Genomic DNA, 13,161 nt, shown 5'->3' with positions numbered 1-13,161 from the left:
GAACACTTCCAAGCATCCAGTTAATGCTAATTTCTGCTGAGCTCCCAAACTCATTTGCTAAGCATAACCTATTCTGACAGTTCCAGGATGTCTGCTTTCTGCTTTAGACACAACAGCTGGAGCAAACCAGAAGGAAATATGGAGCACAGGTTAAGAGAACCAGCAGAAAAAGAGGATTTGATGTTAGATTAGAGAGGCTGGAGAGGCAGGGTAGGAGGTAAACCTGTTCCAGTAGGAGGCTTTGGGATCATCTACAGTTTGCAAGGGCCTGACAGTCTGTTTATTATGAAGTCTGTAAAGCTCTTAGGCCCTAGGGCAGCAAGCAGAATGGAAGGATGTCATTACAAGGTCCTGTCATGACAGGACAAGGGATAATGGTTTTAAACTGGCAGAGGGGAGATTCACACTGGCTGTTAGGAAAGGGTTCTTTGCAGTGAAGGTGGTGAGATGCTGGCACAGGTTGCTCAGGGAGGTTGTGGAGCACAGAAGCACAGGATGTGATCTTTAGGTTGGAAGGTACCTCAAATCTCAGCCAGTTCCAACCCCCCACTACAGACAGGGACACCTCCCACTAGAACAGGTCGCTCAAGGCCTCATCCAACATGGTCCTGAGCCCCTCCAGGGAGGGAGGCCACAACCACAGCTGAGTTCTTTACTAAGCTGTTTTCCACAATTAGGTAATGGACTTCAGTTAATATAATTCTTAAATTTTGGGGTTGTGCAGCCTGGAAAAGAGAAAACTTCCCAGGGACCTTAGAGCTGCCTTCCAGCATCTGAAGGCACCCTGCAGGAAGGCTGCAGAGGGACTTCTCCTGAGGGTGTCTAGACACAGGGTAAGGGGGAATAGTTTGAAGCTGAGGCAGGGCAGAGTTAGATTGGAGCTTAGGAAGAAGTTCTTCGGTAGGAGGGTGGTGAGACTCTGGAATGGGTTGAGCAGAGAGGTTGTGGATGCCTCCTGCCTGGCAGAGGTCAGCTGGATGAGGCTTTGAGCACCCAAATCTAGTTGAGAGGTGTCCCTGCCCACAACAGAGAGGTTGGAGTAGATGAGCTCTGAGTTCCCTTCCATTCTAAGCCACTCTATGTTAAAATGCACTCTAGGAATTAATACCTTTCAGGCTCCACAGGAAAACTTCTGATATTAAATGAATGTCCTTTAATTGGTTGCATCAATTCTTCCACAGTAGGCAAATCTAATTTGGACAAAAATAAACCAAAAATAAAGCAGCCAAAGCATAGGAAAAAAATTACATATAAAGGCCAATGAAAACCATTTGATAAATGCAATATTAAAGGCAGGCCCAGAATTGTACCAACCCTGCACTGATTGGAGGTACTTACCTGACTCAGTAGTTGAGATGTTTCTCAAACAGATGTCATTACTGTGTGGGACACTTTGCACTAAGCATTCTGAGGCTGCCCCTCCAGAATCTTGCAGTTTCTGCTCATCAGTGTCTCCCAAAGACTGCCCAACACGGTGGTAAGCTTGGTGCAAGGCCTCCAGCTCAGTGGTGCTTTGTCCATAGGAAGAGCCTGGGAATAAAATGAAGGCTCATAGAATCCAGCAGGTTGGAAGAGGGCTCCAAGCTCCCCCAGCCCAACCTAGCAGCCAGCCCTGCCCAACCAACCAGACCATGGCACTAAGTGCCCCAGCCAGGCTTGGCTTCAACACCTCCAGCCACGGCCACTCCACCACCTCCCTGGGCAGCCCATTCCAATGCCAATCACTCTCTCTGACAACAACTTCCTCATAACATCCAGCCTAGACCTGCCCTGGCACAGCTTGAGGCTGTGTCCCCTTCTTCTGTTGCTGGCTGCCTGACAGAAGAGCCCAACCCCACCTGGCTACAGCCTCCCTGCAGGCAGCTGCAGACAGCAATGAGCTCTGCCCTGAGCCTCCTCTGCTGCAGGCTGCACACCCCCAGCTCCCTCAGCCTCTCCTCACAGGGCTGTGCTCCAGGCCCCTCCCCAGCCTTGCTGCCCTGCTCTGGGCACCTTCCAGCACCTCAATATTTATTTCAGTTATGAAAAAAATTATTGGGCACAGCTGTCATTTTTATTATAAAGAGTCACCAAGGTCAGCAGCAGCACACACAGAACAGACAACTCCTGCAGGCCTCTCCCTGCCCTGCACCAGGATTTTAGCAGTACTAAACCTCAGAGCATGTGATCACCTGTTTCAGCAGAGCCCATCAGAGCCATGCTCTGCACATAAATGGCACACGCTGCTGTACAAGCTTTGGGAAGGGAATGTGTTTTGCCACTAACAGAATCAGAAGAAGGCCTCTCCTCCTCTCCTTTCCTTTCCCTTTCCTTTCCCTTTCCTTTCCCTTTCCTTTCCCTTTCCTTTCCTTTTTCCTCTCCTTTCCTTTCCTTTTTCCTCTCCTCCCCTTTCCCTTTCCCTTTCCCTTTCCCTTTCCCTTTCCCTTTCCCTTTCCCTTTCCCTTTCCCTTTCCCTTTCCCTTTCCCTTTCCCTTTCCCTTTCCCTTTCCCTTTCCCTTCCTCTCCTCTCCTCTCCTCTCCTCTCCTCTCCTCTCCTCTCCTCTCCTCTCCTCTCCTCTCCTCTCCTCTCCTCTCCTCTCCTCTCCTCTCCTCTCCTCTCCTCTCCTCTCCTCTCCTCTCCTCTCCTCTCCTCTCCTCTCCTCTCCTCTCCCTTTCTGCTGTTGCTGGTAGTGTTTTTCTGTCATTGTCTTTTTATGTTTGTTTTGGTTTTGCTTTTTACTTTTAAGTAACCTTTACCTGCTTCATTTATTTCAGCTCCACTTGCTTCTTCAGGCAGATAATGTTCATCCAGAGCTACATTTGGTGTCTTGATGCCCTTTTGAAGCTCTGCAGTTGACTCTTGTGACTCAAGCAGCACAACTGAAACCAAGGAGATAAAATGTGAAAGCACAACTCTCATCTAGACTCTGTCTGCACTGCAGTTAGAGCTACAGCAAGACTTATTTGGATCTACTCAACATGTGAAAAATGCTCTAGAGAACATTCTAAAGCTATTAATGGTCAAAGGGTTAAGAGTTTGCAAGCATCAAAGTCTAGATGCAGGCAAATGAAATCACACAGGATGATTTTTAACCATCTGAATCCAGCAGACTTTCAGCAGAACATAATAAAGTCAGGAGGAAATTAAAATCAGGTAAGAAACCTTTGGAAATGTCACAAATTCTCCCACTGATCAAAGTCTGATTTACCTTTAGCCAGCATGCCAGCAGCTGCTTCTTCCTGATAAAAGTAAAGACAAAAGAATTCACTTTTTTTCTTCCCCTGACAGTCAAAAAGTGAAAAAAAAAACCCAATATCTGGACAAACTTCATTGTCCAAAGTCAAAGAACAGGTCTTCAAACTTAGAATTAAGCAGCTCCTCAAGCTCCAACAATCAGCACTTCCTAAAACACTCCTTAAGATGTCAAAATGTCCTTGACATCTTCTAGCCCTTAGACCAAGAACCAAAATGCACCTGGGTTGGTACAATTCCAGTCCCAAGGACCTGGGTGGGTGCAGTCCCAAGCACAACTCCAGGCTGGGTGGGGAATGGCTGAGAGCAGCCCTGAGGAACAGGCCCTGGGGGTCTGGGCTGAGCAAAAGCTCCACAGGAGCCTGCAGTGTGAGTACAGCCCAGACACAACCCTGTGCTGGGTGCAGCAAGAGCAGTGTGGGCACAGGGCAAGGGAGGGGATTCTGCCCCTTGGCTCTACTCTCCTCACACCCCACCTGCAGTCCTGGGGGCACTTCTGCAGCCCCCAGCACAAGCAGCACATGGAAGTGTTGGAGCCAGTGCAGAGGAGGCCACCAAGATGCTGAGAGGGCTGCAGCAGCTCTGCTCTGAGCACAGGCTGAGAGAGTTGGGGCTCTGCAGCCTGCAGAAGAGAAGGCTTCCAGGAGAGCTTGGAGTGGCCTTGCAGGATCTGAAGGGGGCTCCAGAAGGGCTGGGGAGAGACTATTGACAAGGTCTTGAAATGACAGGACAAGGGGGAATGGGTTTAAATTGGCTGAGGGGAGATTCAAACTGGATGTCAGGAAGTTGTCTACAGTGAGGGTGGTGAGACACTGGCACAGGTTGCCCAGGGATGTTTTGGAGCACAGAAGCACAGTGCTTCTGTGCTCCAAACCCTCCCTGGAGTTGTTCAAGGCCAGGTTGGATGAGGCCTTGAGCAACCTCTTCCAGTGAGAGGTGTCCCTGCCTATGGCAGAGGGCTGGACCTGGCTGAGCTTTGAGGTCCCTTCCAACCTAAACCTATGATCCTATGATTGTATTTACAATTACACATTACAGAGCTTCTCCAAATCATGCAAGTGATGCAAACATTTGGTAAGTTATACCTGTTCTTGGGGACTTAAATCCACATTCTGATTCATCAGACTTCCCTCAGTTTTGAAGGCAGGATTAGAATCTGTTTCGTCTTCAAAATCGTCACTGTAGCTGCCTGAAGAGCAAAATAAACATCAAACAGAGCAAAGAGAATCACAGAATGGCTGAAAAAGACTCAAGGAAGATAAAACAACCAAGAAAAAAACGTTCAAGGAAGATAAGCAAAGAAATGAAAAGAAATATTCAAGGAAAACAAAGAAGAAAAAAATATTCAAGGAAGACAAATCAATAAAGAAGAAAATATTCCAAGAGGGTAAAACAATAAAGGTGAAGGCTGCAGAGAGACTGTTTGCAAAGGGCTGCAGGGACAGGAGGAGGGCAAAGGCTTCAAACTAGAGCAGAGCAGATTGAGATTGGATGTTAGGAACAGGTTCTGCAGCAGGAGGCTGCTGGAACACTGCAACAGGTTGCCCAGGGAGGTGGTTGTGGCCCCATGCCTGGAGATATTGAAGGTGAGGCTGGAGAGGGCTGTGGGCAACCTGCTCTAGTTGAGGATGTCCCTGCTGAGTGCAGAGGGGGTTGGACTGGATGAGCTTTGGAGGTCACTTCCAACCCAGCCCATTTTATGATTCCTCTTCTCTCATCGAAGAGCCATTCCTGACACTATTACTCCTTTCACAAAGGCAACAAGGTTTTAAGAGTGGGGGTGGTACAATGTATGAGTTGTATTGCAGTTTTAGTATCTCTGAATGCAGAAGATTGTCTCCTGGTCAGATATACTTTATCCTGAAGGTGTACTCAGAATGACCTCTGTTATTCTTTCCCTGCTCTCTGCTTACAGGTGCAATGATGCAATTCTTCCCCTAGCAGACAAAGTATTCTCCACAGCCACCCTGACAACTCCAGCACTTCTGAGGCTCAGAATCATCAATTCTGCTCCCTCTGAGCTGTTAATGTGATACTGTGATGAGGAAAATGTTTTCCCTGTGAGGGTGACAAAACCCTGGAACAGGCTGCCCAGGTGTGGAGTCTCCTTCTCTGGAGACTTTCAAACCCCTCCTGGATGCATTCCTGTGCACCCTGGGTGCTCCTACCCTGGCAGGAAGACTGGACTGGATATCTCTGGAGGTCCCTCCCAACCCCTAAAGTTCTGAGATTCTGTGAAAGGACATCCCACTACAAACATAAAAGTCTTCTGCTAACCTATGACACTCTTCTGTGGCATTCTCTGAAGGCTCTGCCTGTGAACTGGAGCACTAACCCCACAGCTTTCCTCTCTGGTCTTCTGTTTAAGGAGGTTCACACACTTCTTAGTGCACACAAACTAGACATAACTGAACACACAGACAATCTTGCCAGCTAAAGCTTTAGACAGACACTGTTACCAGATTTCTCCTCGTGTGCAGCTTCTCCTTCTCCTTTTGCAGTTTCTTCTTTCCTGTGGGATGAAATGAAAGCTTTCACTCTCTTCTTGCACTGCAGGGAAATCATTATTTTCCTGCCTCCCAGCTTTGGTGTCTCTTACAGTTAGCAATGAAATTAAAAACTGGAACTTGTCCATTCTATCAAATCATAAGTAAGAGAGTATGTTAGGAAGCACTTCCTGATGGAAAGAGGAACTAGGGACTGGGATGGATTGCCCAGGCAGGTGGTGGAGTTGCTGTCCCTGGAGGTGTTGAAGGCAACCTTGGCTGTGGCACTCAGTGCCATGGTCTGGTGGCTGTGGTGGTGTCAGGTCCTAGGCTGGGCTGGATGATCTCAGAGCTCTGTTCCAGCCTCAGTCATTCTGTGATTAAGAAATAAAGGAGTAAGGTAACAGCATGACTTGATCCATCCCAGTCCAGCCTTCCACCTAACACCACCACAGCCACCAGACCACATTCAATCCTTCCTTAAACACCTCCAGGGATGGTGACTCTACCACCTGCCTGGGTAGTCCATCCCAGCATCTAATGACCCTTCCCATCAGGAAGTGCTTCCTAACATCCAACCTAACCCTCCCCAGCACAGGTTGCCTGGGAGCAGAGCCTGACCCCCACCTGACTAAATTCCTTTCAGGTACCTGCAGAGTGAGCTAAGGTCCCCCCTGAGCCTCCTCTCCTGCAGGCTAACCCAGCCCAGCTCCCTCAGCAGCCTTCCCCTCCAGCCCCCTCCCCACTCTCATCGCTCTCCTCTGGCCCCGCTCCAGCCTCTCAACCTCTCTCTTGCAGTGAGGGCCCAGAGCTGCTCACAGTGCTCCAGCTGAGGCCTGCCCAGTGCCAGCACAGGGCAGAATGCCATCCCCACTGCTGCTGGCCACACTGCTCCTGACACAAGCCAAGATGCCATTGGCCTTTGTGCCAGCTGGGCACACTGCTGGCCCATGCCCAGGCTGTTGTCACCCAGCACTGCCAGCTCCCTCTGTACCAGGCTGCTCTCAGCCACTCCCCCCCCAGTCTGTAGCTATTTCCTGTCCTAGTTTTAAAAAAACCCAAACCAAACCACAACAAACAAAAACCTGACTGAAATCACACAGGCTGCTGGCCCACAGAATCTCAGCAGCCACTGCCACAGCCCTCAGCATTCGTTCCCTCTATGTTACCATTGCAGCTGTGCCAGCAGGGCAGAATCGTTGGCATCCAGCTCCTTGTTTAACCTTGAGTAATCAATAGTAGAGGAAGCTTCTTGTTCAAGCTTGGCAAAGAACATCTCCTTTTCTTCTTGTTCTTCCAAGGTATCCAAGCCAACACCCACAAGGCCTTGATTAGGCCCAGAAGCTAGAACTGAATCTAAATATCAAAACACAGAGTGAGCTGTGCCTGTGCTGCACTCCACAAAGAGCTAACTCCAGGCAGACTCAGAGAAGATTTACTGCACCAAATCCCTGCAAACTACCACCACAACACTTCAGTACATGAGATCCTTTGAGCCAGTCCAGAGGAGGCCACCAAGATGCTGAGAGGGCTGCAGCAGCTCTGCTCTGAGCACAGGCTGAGAGAGTTGGGGCTCTGCAGCCTGCAGAAGAGAAGGCTTCCAGGAGAGCTTGGAGTGGCCTTGCAGGGTCTGAAGGGGGCTCCAGAAGGGCTGGGGAGGGACTATTGACAAGGTCTTGTCATGGCAGAATGAAGAGGAATGAATTTAAAGTGTCAGAGGGGAGATTGAAAGTGGCTGTTAGGAAGAAGTTGTTTGCAGTGAGGGTGGTGAGACACTGGCACAGGTTGCCCAGGGAGGTTGTGAAGCACAGAAGCACAGAGTGGGATCTTTGATCTTTGTTCACAATCTGTGATTCTCTGCTTCACAATTTCCCTGGAGATGTTCAAAGCCAGGTTGGATGAGGCCTTGAGTGACCTGTTCTAGTGGGAGATGTCCCTGTCTGTAGTGGGGGGCTGGAACTGGCTGAGCTTTGAGGTCCATTCCAACCTAAGGATCCCATTCTGTGCTTCTGTGCTCCACAACCTCCCTGAGCAACCTGTGCCAGTGTCTCACCACCCTCACTGCAAAGAACCAGTGTGAATCTCCCCTCTGCCAGTTTAAAACGTTGCTCCTTGTCCAGGTTGCCCAGGGAGATGTTCAGCACCAGGTTGGATGAGGCCTTGAGCAACCTGTTCTAGTGGGAGGTGTCCCTGCCTATGGCACAAGGAGTTGGAACTGGCTGAGCTTTGAGGTGCCTTCCAACCTAAAGCATTCCATGATTCTATTCTATCATGCTGACAGAATCCCAACTTGCCATGCAATAAACTGCTTCTAACAGTTATTTAGTTTGAGTTAACTTCATGCAACAGTTGTGCTCTTGTCTCTCACCATGTGTGTCCAGGCTGTCTCTGCTTAAGGAGATGTCAACCTCATTGCTCATCTGCAGCTCCATCTTCTCCACATGCATATTCTCCTCACTTTCTCCCATAGGTTGTGAGGTGTTCTGTGTCTTGACAAAGCTCCTGTTGGCTCCAAGCATCCCTAGGAAAAGAAAAGTTGCAATGGAAGAAGAAGTTCTTCAGCATAAGGGTGGTGAGAGACTGGCACAGCTTGCCCAGGAAGGTGGTGGAACCTCATCCCTGGAGGTGTTTAAGGCCAGGCTGGATGTGGCTGTGGGCAATGTGATGTCCATGAGCTGTTAGTGTGCTCTTGCAGCCTAGAGAGCAACCAGAGCCTGGGCTGCAAGAGCAGTGTGGGCAGCAGGGTGAGGGCTTCCTGGGGAGGTGGTGGATTCCCCATCCCTGGAGGTGTTTAAGAGGCTGGATGAGGCCATGGTGCCATGGTTTAGCAATTAGGAGGTGTTAGGTTGGACTTGATCATCTCAAAGGTGTTTTCCATCTTGGTTAATTCTGTGATTCTGTGTAGCCTACCCAGTGCTGAGCACAGGGGCAGAAGGACTACCCTGCTCCTGCTGGCCACACTGTTCCTGATCCAGGCCAGGATGCCATTGGCCTTCTTGGCCACCTCATGTTCAGCTGCCAGCCAGCACCCCCAGGTCCCTTTCTGCCTGGCTGCTCTCCAGCCGCTCTATCCCCAGCCTGTAGCACTGCTTGGGGTTGCCATGGCCAAGGAGCAGAACTTGAGCTGCATTTATATTAAGAGTGAGTGCTGGGCTGGGCACTGGGCTAGTGTCAGAAGCTTCCAATTAACCATCAGACTTGCAGAGAAAAGTTGAAAACCAAATGTAGAAAGGACCCAAACCTCCAGAGGATAATATACTTCTAGTTGAAAAGTAGCTTCTTTTCTCCTTAAATCTGACCAGAGCTGTCAGAATGAAGCCATTTAACCTTTTTAATAGCACAGACAATACAGCAAATTTATTACCCTCAGAACTGTCTTGACTGTCAGAAGTGAGGCTTCCTTCTTCCTTGTTTAAGTATGAATCCTTCTTCTCCTTATGAAATGTTTCAAGCATTTTGAATTGAGACAAAGCCTTGCTGTGAGATGCACTGGAAGAAGGTTTGGGGGGAACTACTTTCCTGGGAGAAGGTTTAGGGAGGACTACTTTTAAGTGCACATAAATGTTTACACACAATGGACAGGGAACAAAGAGAAAATCAGAATGAGAAGATTCAAACCCACTCTTCAGACAAAGCAATGCAGCTCACTTTCGTGCAGAGCTGGTTATCTACAGTTCTCTGGCCAGAAGCAACAACTGCATTCAATGCCCTGTTCTAGAGCCCAATACATCACCTGGGAACAAGGAAAACTACTAAGACTGCTTCAACAATAAAAGTATTGAAAGAAAGCATCTAGATCTGTCCAAAGGAAAGATGAAAAATACATGTGCATGAATACCACTGAATCACAGAACACTGGAGGTTGGAAGGGACCTTCAGAGATCACCAAGTCCAAGTTCCCTGCCAAAGCAGGAGCACATAGGGCAGGCTGCATGGGAACACTCCCAGGTGGGTTCTGAAAGCCTCCCGAGACGGAGATTCCACAACCTCTCTGGGCAGCCTGCTCCAGTCCTCCCTCACCACCACCATAAAGAAGTGCCTCCACCTGTTGAGGTGGAACCTCCTGAACTCTAGCTTGTACCTGTTTTCCTCCTCCTATCACTGGGCACCAACAAAAGAAGTCTGGCACCTTCATTTTGACACCCACACCTCAGCTATTGATAGGCATTGCTCAGATCCCCTCTCAGCCTTCTCTTCTCCAGACTAAACAGCCCCAGGGCTCTCAGGCTCTCTCCACAGGGGAGATGCTCAAGTGCCCCAATCATCTTTGTTCTGTTGCTGGTTGCCTGGGAGAAGAGACCAACCCCACCTGGCTACAGCCTTTTTAAAGATAGTTATAGACAGCAGTGAGGTCATCCCTGAGCCTCCTCTTTTCTCTCACCACACTTCAATGACAGTCACAGGACACACTCTATATACCTCAGGCTAGCCAGATAAATTGCATTAGACCTTTCTTCCTCAGCTTGTCAGGGTGGACAAGGCTGCTAAATTGGCTAATTCAGAAAAAAAGATCTCTTGTTTTCCGGTCTTTTGAATTTAGCCTGACACAAGAGAGAGCAAGAGCAGTCTAGGGGATCAGGCCAAATACTTCTGCTACCTAGAAACAAGGCCAGGGGCAGGTGTGACAAGAATCTAACACAACCCAGAAACACTCAAGATGTCTAAAGGTCTCTTCTCACAGGTAAACAGTGATAGAACAGGAGGGAACGACCTCAAGCTGTAACTGGGTAGGTTTAGACTGGATATTAGGAAACAATTTTTCATGGCAAGAGTGGTTAGGGACTGCAATGAGCTCCCCAGGGAGGTGGTGGAGTCACCCAGCCTGGCTATGTTTGAAGGTGGTTTGGATGTGGTGCCTGGGACTCTGGTTTAGGGTGAGCAGGGCAGAGTAGGGTTCTGGGTTGGACTTGGTGCTCCTGAGGAGCTTTTCCAGCCCGAACATTTCTGTGACTCTGTGAAGCCGCTGAGCATGTCACAGGTGCAGTGCCAAATGAGGACTGGCCTGGAATCCATTCTGCTGAAGTTCAAAGGTCCCTTTATTCCCTCAGCTGATGTCCAAGCCCACCAGTGAGGCCTCACTCTGTGGGTTTCTACTCTCCCACATTCCCATGGAAACCAGAAGTGCAGGCAGCACAACCTCCCTTACAATGCAAACACCTGATTCCCCTTAAAACAGTGATTTGAAGGAACTACCAAAGTCCCTCCTGTTGCTCATATTTCACAGGTTAAGCCTAATCTGAGAAACAGATTTGGTTTCAGTGTTGATTTTCCAGATCAAGATGCTTTATAGCTGTTCGGTGCAGAGGAAGTGTACAAAACCAGGACAGGATAGAAAGCAAAGAGAGGGAAGCATCCTACAGCTAGGTAGTAGATCACTGACACAATCTAAAAGCCCAGCTGCCAGGTATTTCTTTGTCATGGATCTGCAAAACAGTCTTTATCTGCTTGAATTTAACACCAAAGCCACATTTGAAACAGTACCTATCATAGAATGCACAAAGCCTCATCCAACCTGGCCTTGAACACCTCCAGGGAGGTTGTGGAGCACAGAAGCACCCAATGTGATCAAAGATCACATTGGGTGCTTCTGTGCTCCACAACCTCCCTGGGAAACCTGTACCAGTGTCTCACCACCCTCAACCTGTACCAGTGTCTCACCACCCTCAACCTGTGCCAGTGTCTCAAGTTAATTGTTATTGTCATTCATAAAAGCATTTCTCAGGTCGATGCTTACAGCTCTTCATTATGACCTGGAGTGGCTCTTAAGAGATCATAAAAAGCCTCTTCACATAAAAGGTTGAGGTTACACTGAGCAAACTAATTCTGCAGGTTAAACAGCTTAGTTTGTCATTACAGCAACTGTGCTGTCTCCTGGTCAGGGGTAGCACCCACAGAGCAGCCTACTCTACTGATCAGCAGGGAGAAGAGAACCACATCAACAGAATGCAACTAGAAAACTTAACTGAGTGGAGTCTTAAAATGAAAACTGTAGCCTTTGAGATGAAAAAAAAAAGGTAGAAATGGGAATATTTGTATTTCCTGAGTATGAAATACAGAAAGTGTAAGAGATTTTCTGTTTACTAAACATCCTGATGCATGTTCACAGGTCCACAGCATGTCAGGGCTTGGAAGGGACTTCTGGAGATCTTCCAGTTCAACCTCCCCTGCCAGAGCAGGAGCAGAGAATCCAGCTCAGGTCACACAGGAACACCTCCAGACAGGGCTGGAAAGGCTCCACAGAAGGAGACTCCACAGCCTCTCTGGGCAGCCTGTGCCAGGGCTCTGGGACCCTTACACTCAAGAAGTTCTTGCTCATGTTGAGCTGGAGCTTCCTGTGCTGCAGTTTCCATCCCTTGCCCCTTGTCCTATGGCAGGGCACAAGTGAGCAGAGGCTGTCCCTGTCCCCTCTCAGCCTTCTCCTCTGCAGCCTAAGCAGCCCCAGGGCTCTCAGCCTCTCCTCTGCAGCCTAAGCAGCCCCAGGGCTCTCAGCCTCTCCTCTGCAGCCTAAGCAGCCCCAGGGCTCTCAGCCTCTCCTCTGCAGCCTAAGCAGCCCCAGGGCTCTCAGCCTTTCCTCATATGATTGTAAAGATTTTCAAGGCTACTCCCCCCCTTCAGTGGTGTACATTCAGTACTGTGTGCCTGACATCCCTGCAGGCAGTGATGTATGACCTAACAGCAATGCAGCAGTTCCCAGTTCCCTCTGGAAATGACAAAAGAAGTAAGTGGCAGCTTGTTTGCAGTGAAAACACTGTGGTCTAATGAGCACCCTGCAAAGGCCTGTCTAGAGGAAATGCACTAATAACACAAGGTTAATAAGGGTAGGATATAACAAAACACACTGAATCAAATACCAGACTGGGAATCTGGGCAGGGACTCTTTTGGTCACTGCTTTCCACTATTTCAGCAGGGGTCTCCATCACTTTCTTCTCTTTTCTGAGTTTAACAAACCTTGTTTGAGTATCTTGAAAAGTAAGACAAACAGCAGGGACAGAGAGGCAAAGCGAGACAGGAGAGGAATTCTTATTATCCAATTTCTTTTCATCATGTAAATGACAAAAGCAAATAGAAAGGACATGAGCTAAAGGAAAGTCTTTAACCTCTCAAATCAGGAAGACAGGACCTTGAATCCTAATTTCCACATTTCACTTTACAGCTGAACAACAGAGGGTTCAAACGTGCCTAGAGTAACAAGTTGGGTTACTTTAAAGTGCACTTCATACTTCTTAGACCAATTAACAGAAACAGCCTCCACTGCTTACCATTAATCACAGCATTACCCAGGTTGGAAAGACCTTCAAGATGATCAAGTCCAATCTATTAACTAACACCTTCTGATTAACTAAGCCATGGCATCAGGTGCCTCAACCATCCTCCTCTTAAACAACTCCAGGGATGGGGACTCCATCACCTCCCTTAAAAGGAAAAGACCTTTGATGACATGA

At 48.6% G+C, this 13,161-nt stretch overlaps 2 protein-coding genes across 9 annotated transcripts in view; one reads left to right on the top strand and one right to left on the bottom strand.

Annotated features, from left to right (window-relative positions):
• Positions 1 to 5,885, top strand: part of MRAP2 (melanocortin 2 receptor accessory protein 2) — a 42,732-nt gene extending 36,847 nt beyond the window's left edge. For 3 of the 4 annotated variants that reach the window (XM_064169475.1, XM_064169474.1, XM_064169471.1), the window contains 2 exons: positions 2,755 to 3,133; positions 5,148 to 5,885. The gene's annotated coding sequence lies outside the window, so the exon portion shown is untranslated. Of the gene's footprint in view, positions 1 to 2,754; positions 3,501 to 5,147 lie in introns of those variants that run through there. The other variant, XM_064169472.1, reaches the window with a different exon arrangement.
• CEP162 (centrosomal protein 162) overlaps positions 1 to 13,161 on the bottom strand; it is a 47,183-nt gene that overhangs the window by 22,065 nt on the left and 11,957 nt on the right. For 4 of the 5 annotated variants that reach the window (XM_064169465.1, XM_064169466.1, XM_064169467.1 and 1 more), the window contains 8 exons: positions 8,087 to 8,239; positions 6,888 to 7,074; positions 5,692 to 5,744; positions 4,318 to 4,421; positions 3,189 to 3,219; positions 2,737 to 2,859; positions 1,339 to 1,530; positions 1,109 to 1,190 (listed from right to left, as the gene is read on the bottom strand). In XM_064169465.1, coding sequence (XP_064025535.1) covers positions 1,109 to 1,190; positions 1,339 to 1,530; positions 2,737 to 2,859; positions 3,189 to 3,219; positions 4,318 to 4,421; positions 5,692 to 5,744; positions 6,888 to 7,074; positions 8,087 to 8,239 — 925 coding nt within the window. The remainder of the gene's footprint in view (positions 1 to 1,108; positions 1,191 to 1,338; positions 1,531 to 2,736; positions 2,860 to 3,188; positions 3,220 to 4,317; positions 4,422 to 5,691; positions 5,745 to 6,887; positions 7,075 to 8,086; positions 8,240 to 13,161) is intronic. The other variant, XM_064169469.1, reaches the window with a different exon arrangement.

Source organism: Pogoniulus pusillus, chromosome 31 (assembly GCF_015220805.1).
Source record: "Pogoniulus pusillus isolate bPogPus1 chromosome 31, bPogPus1.pri, whole genome shotgun sequence".
NCBI lineage: Eukaryota > Metazoa > Chordata > Aves > Piciformes > Lybiidae > Pogoniulus > Pogoniulus pusillus.
The sequence above is the reverse complement of the archived record's forward strand: the minus strand, read 5'-3'. Positions and strand labels throughout refer to the sequence as shown.